At 48.5% G+C, this 12,531-nt stretch overlaps 1 protein-coding gene and 1 long non-coding RNA gene across 10 annotated transcripts in view; both read right to left on the reverse strand.

The window, feature by feature from the left end:
• Positions 1 to 12,527, reverse strand: part of LOC118380752 (immunoglobulin-like domain-containing receptor 2) — a 49,329-nt gene extending 36,802 nt beyond the window's left edge. For all 4 annotated transcript variants that reach the window (XM_052500314.1, XM_052500315.1, XM_052500312.1 and 1 more), the window contains exons 1-2: positions 12,308 to 12,527; positions 2,457 to 2,777 (exon numbers count right to left, since the gene is read on the reverse strand). In XM_052500314.1, coding sequence (XP_052356274.1) covers positions 2,457 to 2,777; positions 12,308 to 12,422 — 436 coding nt within the window. In that variant the 5' untranslated portion in view covers positions 12,423 to 12,527. The remainder of the gene's footprint in view (positions 1 to 2,456; positions 2,778 to 12,307) is intronic.
• Positions 8,232 to 10,082, reverse strand: LOC127916958 (uncharacterized). 6 transcript variants are annotated; one of them, XR_008096731.1, is made up of 5 exons: positions 9,876 to 10,082; positions 9,817 to 9,836; positions 9,683 to 9,740; positions 9,336 to 9,374; positions 8,469 to 8,516 (listed from the first exon to the last, which is right to left on the reverse strand). It is a non-coding gene; the product is annotated as an uncharacterized LOC127916958 (long non-coding RNA). The 6 variants fall into 6 exon arrangements; XR_008096727.1 differs by lacking the exon at positions 8,469 to 8,516 and adding an exon at positions 8,232 to 8,282 and having other exon boundaries at positions 9,817 to 10,082; XR_008096728.1 differs by lacking the exon at positions 8,469 to 8,516 and adding an exon at positions 8,388 to 8,438 and having other exon boundaries at positions 9,817 to 10,082.
• Positions 12,528 to 12,531: the final 4 nt, after the last annotated feature.

Here is a 12,531-nt window from a genome sequence, read left to right on the forward strand (position 1 = left end):
TCCTCCATCCCCCATCCCCTCCCATCCCCCATCCCCTCCTACATCCCCCATCCCCCCATCCCTCCATCCCCCTCCATCCCTCCATCCCCCATCCCCTCCTCCATCCTCCCATCCCCCCCATCCCCTCCTCCATCCCCCCATCCCCTCCTCCATCCCCTCCTCCACCCCCCCATCCCCTCCTCCATCCCCCCTCCATCCCCCATCCCCTCCTCCATCCCCTCCTCCATCCCCCCTCCATCCCCCCTCCATCCCCTCCTCCTCCACCCCCCCCACCCATCCTTACTCCACAGATTCTTGGAACAGGGTAGGAAGTTCAATGTGTTTGTGCCCACTCCAGGGTTCACCAGAGGAGCCAAACCATTAAGGCTGACTTCACAGTGAACAGACAGAGAGAGAGAGCTCCTTTTGAAGTGCCCCACATCAGAGAGAGACAGATGGAGAGAGAGAACAGAGAGAGCTCCTTTTAAAGAGCCTCACATCAGAGAGAGACAGAGAGGGAAAGATGGAGAGAGAACAGAGAGAGAGAACAGAGAGAGAGAGAGAGAGAGAGAGAGAGAGAGAGAGAGAGAGAGAGAGAGAGAGAGAGAGAGAGAGAAAGATGGAGAGAGAACAGAGAGAGAGAGAGAGAGAATGATGGAGAGAGAGAGAGAGAGAGAGAGAGAGAGAGAGAGAGAGAGAGAGAGAGAGAGAGAGAGAGAGAGAGAGAGAGAACAAGGTGTGAGCGAGAGCACAACATTAAAGCACAGCAATGTGGGAAAAAAATCCTCTTTTGTCCATCTGGTCACAGGAGAAGAGAGGGTTGATTCTTATCCCTGATTTACAGCTCAATAAATCTGGAGTCCACTTGCAGGTCCATTTCCTCTCTCTCTCTCTCTCTCTCTCTCTCTCTCTCTCTCTGCAGCTCTCTCTCCACCCCTCGCTCTCTCTCTCTCTGCAGCTCTCTCTCTCTCTCTCTCTCTCCACCCCTCGCTCTCTCTCTCTCCGCCCCTCTCTCTGTCTCCCTCTCCGCCTCTCTCTCTCTCCTCTCCCTCTTACTCTATCCATCTCTATCTTTCTCTCTCACTCTCTTTCCCTGTCTGCTCATCGATGCCTGAGTCTAAAGCGGCTATCAGAGTCCAAAAGGTGTATGTGTACACACAGCAGTGTTCTAGAATGTCGGACCGTTGACTTTCATACTTTGAATTCTTAGCGTGGCTCAAGCGATTTCTCCAACTGTCAACACATTAAAACGCATAGAGGACGAGAACGTGGAGCCGCGTTGGCTGGGGATTGTGGGGAGGTGCGTGTTCGGGCTGTGCGTCCCCCACGTAGCTATGTCACAATGGGACGCCGGACTATCACGTCTCTTCCTATTCATCACCCTGCCTGTCCTCCACAACACCCTCTTAGTGTCTCTTCAGAGGACCTCACAACACGCATGTGGGTGGGTGCATGTCAACGTGTGTGTTATGGAATTGAGAAGAGAGGCAGCCTTGTGACCTGCCTGTGACCTCAACCACCTGTGACCTTTATGATCTTTATTTTGATCTGCTGGACCTGACCAGCCTCCCTGGACAACTAGTCCTCCTGATGTAATAGCATCATCAACAACACTAGTGACATGTCTTTTATCTAGAGGACCTGACCAGCCTCCCTGGACATCTAGTCCTCCTGATGTAATAGCATCATCAACAACACTAGTGACATGTCTTTTATCTAGAGGACCTGACCAGCCTCCCTGGACAACTAGTCCTCCTGATGTAATAGCATCATCAACAACACTAGTGACATGTCTTTTATCTAGAGGACCTGACCAGCCTCCCTGGACAACTAGTCCTCCTGATGTAATAGCATCATCAACAACACTAGTGACATGTCTTTTATCTAGAGGACCTGACCAGCCTCCCTGGACATCTAGTCCTCCTGATGTAATAACATCATCAACAACACTAGTGACATGTCTTTTATCTAGAGGACCTGACCAGCCTCCCTGGACATCTAGTCCTCCTGATGTAATAACATCATCAACAACACTAGTGACATGTCTTTTATCTAGAGGACCTGACCAGCCTCCCTGGACATCTAGTCCTCCTGATGTAATAGCATCATCAACAACACTAGTGACATGTCTTTTATCTAGAGGACCTGACCAGCCTCCCTGGACAACTAGTCCTCCTGATGTAATAGCATCATCAACAACACTAGTGACATGTCTTTTATCTAGAGGACCTGACCAGCCTCTCTGGACAACTAGTCCTCCTGATGTAATAGCATCATCAACAACACTAGTGACATGTCTTTTATCTAGAGGACCTGACCAGCCTCCCTGGACAACTAGTCCTCCTGATGTAATAGCATCATCAACAACACTAGTGACATGTCTTTTATCTAGAGGACCTGACCAGCCTCCCTGGACAACTAGTCCTCCTGATGTAATAGCATCATCAACAACAGTAGTATTGGGTGCCATGACTTACTGTTGATGATAGTAATATCTCTGCCCTTGTAGTGCTCGGCCAGGGTGATGGAGGATCCGGTGACGGAGGCCACCACGCGGACGGTGCGGCTAGAATCGGAGCAGTCTAGATGGGACGAGGAGCCCCTTACCCCCAGGCCCTCCGGGAAGCTGAAGGCGTCGCGGGTGCGGTCGCGGCAGTAAGACTTGTACCACCATTGGATCACAGGCGTCTGGGTGGACATGCTGGAGTATTGACACGGCAGGACCACCGACTGGAACAGCGTGGCATACTTCTTGTCTTCACGAGAGGAGACCTGGATGGCTGAGCTTGATGGGAGATCTGGTGGAGAGAGAGAGAGACACGCACACACAGACAGACAGACAGACAGACAGACAGACAGACAGACAGACAGACAGACAGACAGACAGACAGACAGACAGACAGACAGACAGAGGAGTCACTAATTGCCATTTCAAGGAGATGACATCTTAGCACAAACAGATCTGGGACCTGGCTAGCTGGCAGTGTCACTGTGAACTGACATATAGAGAGAAATCCCCAGATCAGCAGTGTGGCCCTGTCCGCCCTCCTACATTCACCACGAGACCAGCACTTCAGACCAACCGGTAATTACATCATCTAGTGAATGTTCACCTCCAGCCTCACAAAGCTCCTAAAACACAGTTAAATACAACCTTACTGTTACCATCAACGTGAAATAGAGCTAGAGTAGGCTAGTCTGACTGTAACGTCTGTCGTCGAAAGGCATGGACCAAAACGCAGCGTGGTAAGTGTTCATGATTCTTTATTACTCAAAAACACTCGAACAAAATAACAAAGTGAAAAAAATGAAACAGTTCTGTCAGGTGAACATACACTAAACAGAAAATAACTACCCACAAAACACAGGTGGGGAAAAAGGCTACCTAAGTATGATTCCCAATCAGAGACAACGATAGACAGCTGCCTCTGATTGGGAACCACACTCGGCCACAAACAAAGAAATAGAAAACATAGAAATAATGAAAGTAGAATGCCCACCCTAGTCACACCCTGGCCTAAATAAAATAGAGAATAAAAGCCTATCTAATACCAGGGCGTGACAGTACCCCCAAAGGTGCGGACTCCGGCCGCAAAACCTGCCTCTGAAGGGGAGGGTCCGGGTGGGCATCCCTTATGGCGGTGGCTCCGGTGCGGGATGTAGATCCCCCTCCGCCCGCAGATCCCTCCGCTTTTGTGGCGGCCCTGGTGCATGGACCTTCACTGGAGGAACCGGGCCGCAGATGATCGCTGGAGGCTCCGGACTGGGGACCGTCGCTGCAGGCTCCGGACTGGGGACCGTCGCTGCAGGCTCCGGACTGGGGACCGTCGCTGCAGGCTCCGGACTGGGGACCGTCGCTGCAGGCTCCGGACTGGGGACCGTCGCTGCAGGCTCCGGACTGGGGACCGTCGCTGCAGGCTCCAGACTGGGGACCGTCGCTGCAGGCTCCGGACTGGGGACCGTCGCTGCAGGCTCCGGACTGGGGACCGTCGCTGCAGGCTCCGGATTGGGGACCGTCGCTGCAGGCTCCGGACTGGGGACCGTCGCTGCAGGCTCCGGACTGGGGACCGTCGCTGCAGGCTCCGGATTGGGGACCGTCGCTGCAGGCTCCAGACTGGGGACCGTCGCTGGAGGTCCGGACTGGGGACCGTCGCTGCAGGCTCCGGACTGGGGACCGTCGCTGCAGGCTCCGGACTGGGGACCGTCGCTGCAGGCTCCGGACTGGGGACCGTCGCTGCAGGCTCCGGACTGGGGACCGTCGCTGCAGGCTCCGGACTGGGGACCGTCGCTGCAGGCTCCGGACTGGGGACCGTCGCTGCAGGCTCCGGACTGGGGACCGTCGCTGCAGCCGGACTGGGGACCGTCGCTGCAGGCTCCGGACTGGGGACCGTCGCTGGAGGTCCGGACTGCGGATCAACGCTGGAGGCTTTGTGCCATGGATCATCACTGGAGGCTTCGTGCCATGGATCATCACTGGAGGCTTTGTACGTGGAGCTGGACCAGGTCTCACCGGACTGAGGAGACGTACTGGAAGCCTGGTACATGGAGCTGCCACAACGCATCCCGGCTGGACACCCACTTTAGCTCAGTGAGTGTGGAGAGCTGTCACAGGACGCACTGGGCTATGACGGCGCACTGGACGCATAGTGTGTAGAGCCAGCGCAGGACACACTGGACCGTGGAGGCGCACCGGAGGTCTGGAGCGCAGAGCCTCTCTATGGCCAGGGCGTGACACTGACTGCGTGTAGTGGAGGTGAGTTGGACTCGTGCTCTCGTGATGAGGTGGCCCTGCGTGCGACGTCATTATCAGTATCGCCCTCAGGATGTTTCCCACCTGTGACATGAGGTTCTGAGGCTGGAACTGGGCTAGTCAGAAGTAGAGCCTTCATTTCTCCTAGACTATGTTAACTATGTCTACTTGGATAAGGGACTTGATGGGACAGCTGAAATCTACTTGTCTCCTTGTTTGGGAAAGAGGAGCAGAGGTGGTTTCATCCTCAACAGGTATCTGTACGGTTAGTGTCAGGCCCAGGCTGGGGCCGAGGCTACTGAAAGGTTTTCATGAACCTCAGAAAGAGAAATCAGAGTTTCTCAGGATCTGTTCCAATTCAATTGCTGTCTGTACAATTGAACACGGTCTGTGTCCCATGGGCCCATATGTCTCAAAAGTAGTGCACTATGTAGGGAATAGGGTACCATTTGGGACGAACAAACAGCATTTCTGCAGTAGAGCAGACTGTAATTTTAATAGGCAATCTGAACAGAATTATATGTTGCTGGTGTGGTAATCTTTCATTTTAAATACCAGTTACCCGGGTTTACCAGTGTGGTGATGGAGTAAATCCCCCCACACTTAACACAAGTGGTCACTATGACCACAGTCTCAAAGCCTAAAAACATAAAAACAGCTGATTCACTCTGTCTGTATCTGCTTGTTAGAATTATTATGAATAAATTAATAAACAATATCCCCATTTCAAATAGAACTGTTACTAAGTAAACTTATACTCTGTTTTATTATATCTGATTAACAATATGAGTTCATAAGAAGGGATTGTGTGACACGGACAAGGAGTAATTAAAGTTAATGAACACCATTCCAACTAGGAAGAAAGAAAGGGTTTGTGGATTAAGTAAACAGATATGGTAGTTAACCTGTGGTTGAACTGACCAAACTGAGCTCTGGGGTGTTTTAGATAAGGAAGTGAGTGCATTCCTAGGTTTTTTGTTAATTAGAACTGTCAGCCAAGTGGTGATCGATAATGGTGAGGAGTCAAAAAGTTAATTCAGTTGTGTTGTGTGTCCTGTGTATGTGCTAGGGGAGAATGAACTCAGAATGAGCTCAGAACGAACTTTTAAAGTTCCCTTTGACCCGGTCTGGAGGAGGAGATTCATTTTAGGAGCAATGAAATGACATAATGTTATTGTATATAAACTGTTGCTCGTGGTTACGTGGCAGCTCGCTCCGAGAATCAATTCTGTTACCTATTATTGAAATGGCTGGTCTACGTCTATTTTATGCAAACAAGAATCTTACAAATTCTCATAAAATAGATTAAGGGTTTTCAATTAATGAAAACACATTGGCATAATTCAATTACAGTAACAATGATTCACTGAGTTTATTTGATACGATTCTGAACAGAATGTAGCAGAGGTGGTTCAGTGGTTCATGATGAGGAACCTGATTCACTCTGTCTGTATCTGACTCACTGAGTTCAGCTGATATGATTCTGAACAGAATGTAGCAGAGGTGGTTCAGTGGTTCATGATGAGGAACCTGAAGACTAGCGTTAGCTCTCAGAGTTCATGTCTAGGATCAAGCTCAGGGGACAAATAGTGTTGTGGTGACTAGACTAGTTCAAACACAGTTGGTTAATAAGCTCTGAACCCGACAGATCTCATGAGCAGGAGCTTGACAACACAGCTGGACAGTCCAGTCAATCAGCAGGTGATGAACTGAAAACACACACGCCTAAAAACATCTGTGTCTGCTAAATGTGTGTGTGTGTGTGTGTGTGTGTGGTGTTTCTCTGAAAAGGCAGTGGGAGGTGAGGTCAGTGACCAGTGTGGTCTGAAATGGAACAGTGAGCAGAGAGATGGGGGATGGGGGATGGGAGATGGGGGATGGGGGATGGGTAGCTTCATTTAATCATGTCCTGTGTGTGTGTTTGTGTGTGTGTATGGGTGTGTGGGAGCGAGCGTTAATTAGTATGTGTGTTTGTGTGCGAGCGTTAATTTGTGTGTGTGTGTGTGTGTGTGTGTGTGTGTGTGTGTGTGTGTGTGTGTGTGTGTGTGTGTGTGTGTGTGTGTGTGTGTGTGTGTGTGTGTGTGTGTGTGTGTGTGTGTGTGTGTGTGTGTGTGTGTGTGTGTGTGTGTGTGTGTGTGTGTGTGTTGGACAGTAGAGTTGTCACATTCTCCAAACCACTTCATGAAACAGTTAATTTCTGGATGAGCCAGCAATAAACCAGTAACAGTTTCCAAAACATTACTAGAACATTCCCATAACATTACTAGAACATTCCCAAAACATTACTAGAACATTCCCAAAACATTACTAGAACATTCCCAAAACATTACTAGAACATTTCCATAACATTACTAGAACATTCCCATAACATTACTAGAACATTCCCAAAACATTACTAGAACACTCCAGTAACATTACTAGAACATTCCCATAACATTACTAGAACATTCCCATAACCATACTAGAACATTCCGAAAAAATTACTAGAACATTCCCATAACATTCCCATAACATTGCAATAACATTCCCATAACATTACTAGAACATTCCCATAACATTACTAGAACATTCCCATAACATTACTAGAACATTCCCAAAACATTACTAGAACATTCCCATAACATTACTGGAACATTCCCGTAACATTACTAGAACATTCCCAAAACATTACTAGAACATTCCCGTAACATTACTAGAACATTCCCGTAACATTACTAGAACATTCCCATAACATCACTAGAACATTCCCATAACATTACTAGAACATTCCCATAACATTACTAGAACATTCCAAAAACATTACTAGAACATTCCCATAACATTACTACAACATTCCCATAACATTGCCATAACATTACTAGAACATTCCCATAACATTGCCATAACATTCCCAGCAGCAGAAAGGGAAACAACAGGAAAGTCAGTAGGGTCTTTCAGAGGATTGAGAGCTACTCGGAACACAGGCTTTATTAGTTTCCAGGGAAACCACCTCAGGAGGGGATCAGGGACAGGGGTGGTTTATTTTATTAGTTCATCTTCAATTATGCCCTGCAGAGTCTACAGAAGAGCTCTACCGAGTCTACAGGAGGGGTCTACGGGAGGGTTTAGAGGGGAGAGGAGCTGAGTTGTTTCAGACACACACAGAGCGAGAGAGAGATTACATGACAGAGAGAGAGATGGTAGAGAGGGAAATAGTGTAGAGAGAGGAGGGAGAAAGAGAAGAGAGAGAGAGAGAGAGAGAGAGAGAGAGAGAGAGAGAGAGAGGCACAGGGGAAATCGGTTGGTGTGTAGTAAACTACATTCCTCACACTGCAGGCCACAGCACTTCAGGAGAGCAGGGAAAGAAAGGATGAGGGAAAGGGAGGAGAGGAGAGGCAGGGAGCAAAAGTCCGCTTCAGACCAGTTCCTTACGCTGTTTGTAGTTTGAAAGTTGCACATGCTGCTAGTCTTTTGACCTGTGGTGACCCTCAAACACCTGCTGCTAGTCTAAAGACATGTGGTGACCCTCAAACACCTGCTGCTAGTCTAAGGACCTATGGTGACCCTCAAACACCTGCTGCTAGTCTAAAGACATGTGGTGACCCTCAAACACCTGCTGCTAGTCTAAAGACATGTGGTGACCCTCAAACACCTGCTGCTAGTCTAAAGACATGTGGTGACCCTCAAACACCTGCTGCTAGTCTAAGGACCTATGGTGACCCTCAAACACCTGCTGCTAGTCTAAAGACCTGTGGTGTCCCTCAAACACCTGCTGCTAGTCTAAGGACCTATGGTGACCCTCAAACACCTGCTGCTAGTCTAAGGACCTATGGTGTCCCTCAAACACCTGCTGCTAGTCTAAAGACATGTGGTGACCCTCAAACACCTGCTGCTAGTCTAAAGACATGTGGTGACCCTCAAACACCTGCTGCTAGTCTAAAGACATGTGGTGACCCTCAAACACCTGCTGCTAGTCTAAGGACCTGTGGTATCCCTCCAACACCTACTGCTAGTCTAAAGACCTGTGGTGTCCCTCAAACACCTGCTGCTAGTCTAAAGACATGTGGTGACCCTCAAACACCTACTGCTAGTCTAAGGACCTATGGTGACCCTCAAACACCTGCTGCTAGTCTAAGAACCTGTGGTATCCCTCAAACACCTGCTGCTAGTCTAAAGACATGTGGTGTCCCTCAAACACCTGCTGCTAGTCTATGGACCTGTGGTATCCCTCAAACACCTGCTGCTAGTCTAAAGACCTGTGGTGTCCCTCAAACACCTACTGCTAGTCTAAAGACATGTGGTGACCCTCAAACACCTACTGCTAGTCTAAGGACCTATGGTGACCCTCAAACACCTACTGCTAGTCTAAAGACATGTGGTGACCCTCAAACACCTGCTGCTAGTCTAAAGACATGTGGTGACCCTCAAACACCTACTGCTAGTCTAAAGACATGTGGTGTCCCTCAAACACCTGCTGCTAGTCTATGGACCTGTGGTATCCCTCAAACACCTGCTGCTAGTCTAAGAACCTGTGGTATCCCTCAAACACCTGCTGCTAGTCTAAAGACATGTGGTGTCCCTCAAACACCTGCTGCTAGTCTAAGGACCTGTGGTATCCCTCAAACACCTACTGCTAGTCTAAGGACCTGTGGTGACCCTCAAACACCTACTGCTAGTCTATGGACCTGTGGTGACCCTCAAACACCTGCTGCTAGTCTAAAGACGTGTGGTGTCCCTCAAACACCTACTGCTAGTCTATGGACCTGTGGTGACCCTCAAACACATGCTGCTAGTCTAAAGACGTGGTGACCCTCAAACACCTACTGCTAGTCTAAGGACCTGTGGTGTCCCTCAAACACATGCTGCTAGTCTAAAGACGTGGTGACCCTCAAACACCTACTGCTAGTCTAAGAACCTGTGGTGACCCTCAAACACCTGCTGCTAGTCTAAAGACATGTGGTGACCCTCAAACACCTGCTGCTAGTCTAAGGACCTGTGGTATCCCTCCAACACCTACTGCTAGTCTAAGGACCTGTGGTATCCCTCCAACACCTACTGCTAGTCTAAAGACGTGGTGACCCTCAAACACCTGCTGCTAGTCTAAAGACATGTGGTATCCCTCAAACACCTGCTGCTAGTCTAAGGACCTGTGGTGTCCCTCAAACACCTGCTGCTAGTCTAAGGACCTATGGTGACCCTCAAACACCTGCTGCTAGTCTAAGGACCTATGGTGTCCCTCAAACACCTGCTGCTAGTCTAAAGACATGTGGTGACCCTCAAACACCTGCTGCTAGTCTAAAGACATGTGGTGACCCTCAAACACCTGCTGCTAGTCTAAGGACCTATGGTGACCCTCAAACACCTACTGCTAGTCTAAGGACCTATGGTGACCCTCAAACACCTGCTGCTAGTCTAAGAACCTGTGGTATCCCTCAAACACCTGCTGCTAGTCTAAAGACATGTGGTGTCCCTCAAACACCTGCTGCTAGTCTATGGACCTGTGGTATCCCTCCAACACCTGCTGCTAGTCTAAAGACCTGTGGTGTCCCTCAAACACCTGCTGCTAGTCTAAGAACCTGTGGTATCCCTCAAACACCTGCTGCTAGTCTAAAGACATGTGGTGACCCTCAAACACCTACTGCTAGTCTAAGGACCTATGGTGACCCTCAAACACCTACTGCTAGTCTAAGGACCTATGGTGACCCTCAAACACCTACTGCTAGTCTAAAGACATGTGGTGACCCTCAAACACCTGCTGCTAGTCTAAAGACATGTGGTGACCCTCAAACACCTGCTGCTAGTCTAAAGACATGTGGTGACCCTCAAACACCTACTGCTAGTCTAAAGACATGTGGTGTCCCTCAAACACCTGCTGCTAGTCTATGGACCTGTGGTATCCCTCAAACACCTGCTGCTAGTCTAAAGACATGTGGTGACCCTCAAACACCTACTGCTAGTCTAAGGACCTATGGTGACCCTCAAACACCTACTGCTAGTCTAAGGACCTATGGTGACCCTCAAACACCTACTGCTAGTCTAAAGACATGTGGTGACCCTCAAACACCTGCTGCTAGTCTAAAGACATGTGGTGTCCCTCAAACACCTACTGCTAGTCTATGGACCTGTGGTGACCCTCAAACACCTGCTGCTAGTCTAAAGACATGTGGTGTCCCTCAAACACCTACTGCTAGTCTATGGACCTGTGGTGACCCTCAAACACCTGCTGCTAGTCTAAAGACGTGTGGTGTCCCTCAAACACCTACTGCTAGTCTATGGACCTGTGGTGACCCTCAAACACATGCTGCTAGTCTAAAGACGTGGTGACCCTCAAACACCTACTGCTAGTCTAAGGACCTGTGGTGTCCCTCAAACACATGCTGCTAGTCTAAAGACGTGGTGACCCTCAAACACCTACTGCTAGTCTAAGAACCTGTGGTGACCCTCAAACACCTGCTGCTAGTCTAAAGACGTGGTGACCCTCAAACACCTGCTGCTAGTCTAAGGACCTGTGGTATCCCTCCAACACCTACTGCTAGTCTAAAGACGTGGTGACCCTCAAACACCTGCTGCTAGTCTAAAGATGTGGTATCCCTCAAACACCTGCTGCTAGTCTAAGGACGTGGTGACCCTCAAACACCTGCTGCTAGTCTAAGAACCTGTGGTATCCCTCAAACACCTGCTGCTAGTCTAAGGACCTGTGGTATCCCTCCAACACCTACTGCTAGTCTAAGGACCTGTGGTGTCCCTCCAACAGCTCCTGCTACCTAAGAGGACATTTTAAACACAGAGCTGGAGAAATCTACAAATCGACACTTCCCTATATAACTACATAATCAAAAAGGAGTATTGTAGCCTACATTAGACAACTTGAACTGAGGGATAGAATCTATAATCTATAGGTTTATCATTTCTAAAAAACTAAACGATTAAAAAATATTATTCCCTATCTGTAATACACCATTTTTTCAAACTTACCTGTAATTATTTGATTAATTCATGAATGGATATTACAACTCCAATGTACGCTATTGTACACTGATTGAAGTCAGTCCTTCCTAATCCGTGACCTATAAACTTCCCTTCACATTATTCACACTTGGCTGAGTACCATCGAACCAACAGAAGCCCGTGTACAGCCGCCAGACCAGTGCTACCTTCATTGCGCTGCACCAAGCAAGTCACACAACAAAGCTCATGCTTCTATCCCTCGTGATGTTGAAATCAAACGGCAGGATAGTCTTCATTCCAAATCCGTTACTTTGTATCGTTTACGGGCTACACAAGTCTTGTACTGTAGGCCTACGTGACTGTAACTCGAAAGTAAATTACGTTTTTTTTCTTTGAAGGCTACAATGTATCGTTCTTTCCTGAAATGTTTTCCTTTGGTAAATCCTGAAAAAAAGTTGCTGTGCAAAAAACACGGAAAAAACATCAACCAAGAATATCAGAACGAGGGCAGGTTCGAGACGAGAACACAAACATCTTAAAAGTAAAAGAAGTGAGGAGAAAACTCAACATAATAAGGTTGTTTTATTAACCTGTTACACTGCTAGGTTGGCTAGTTAGTCAGTAAAAGTTATATACATCTTCATCACCCACCTGTCAGGAATAGTACAGGAATCCACCATCTCAGCAACAAACACATCTTCCATATCAAAGCATTTGCGTTTAGACAAGTCCTGTGTACATGTTCTCCTCGCCTTTTCCGCCTCATTCCTCAAACCGCTATTCGGAGCGCCTCGCTCTACCCGAGTATAACGGGATTGTAACGCTCCTAGCTCTGACCGAGTATAACGGGACTGTACAGGTCCTGGCTCTTCCCG

The sequence above is a fragment of the Oncorhynchus keta genome, unplaced genomic scaffold (assembly GCF_023373465.1).
Source record: "Oncorhynchus keta strain PuntledgeMale-10-30-2019 unplaced genomic scaffold, Oket_V2 Un_contig_1034_pilon_pilon, whole genome shotgun sequence".
Classification (NCBI taxonomy): Eukaryota; Metazoa; Chordata; class Actinopteri; order Salmoniformes; family Salmonidae; genus Oncorhynchus; species Oncorhynchus keta.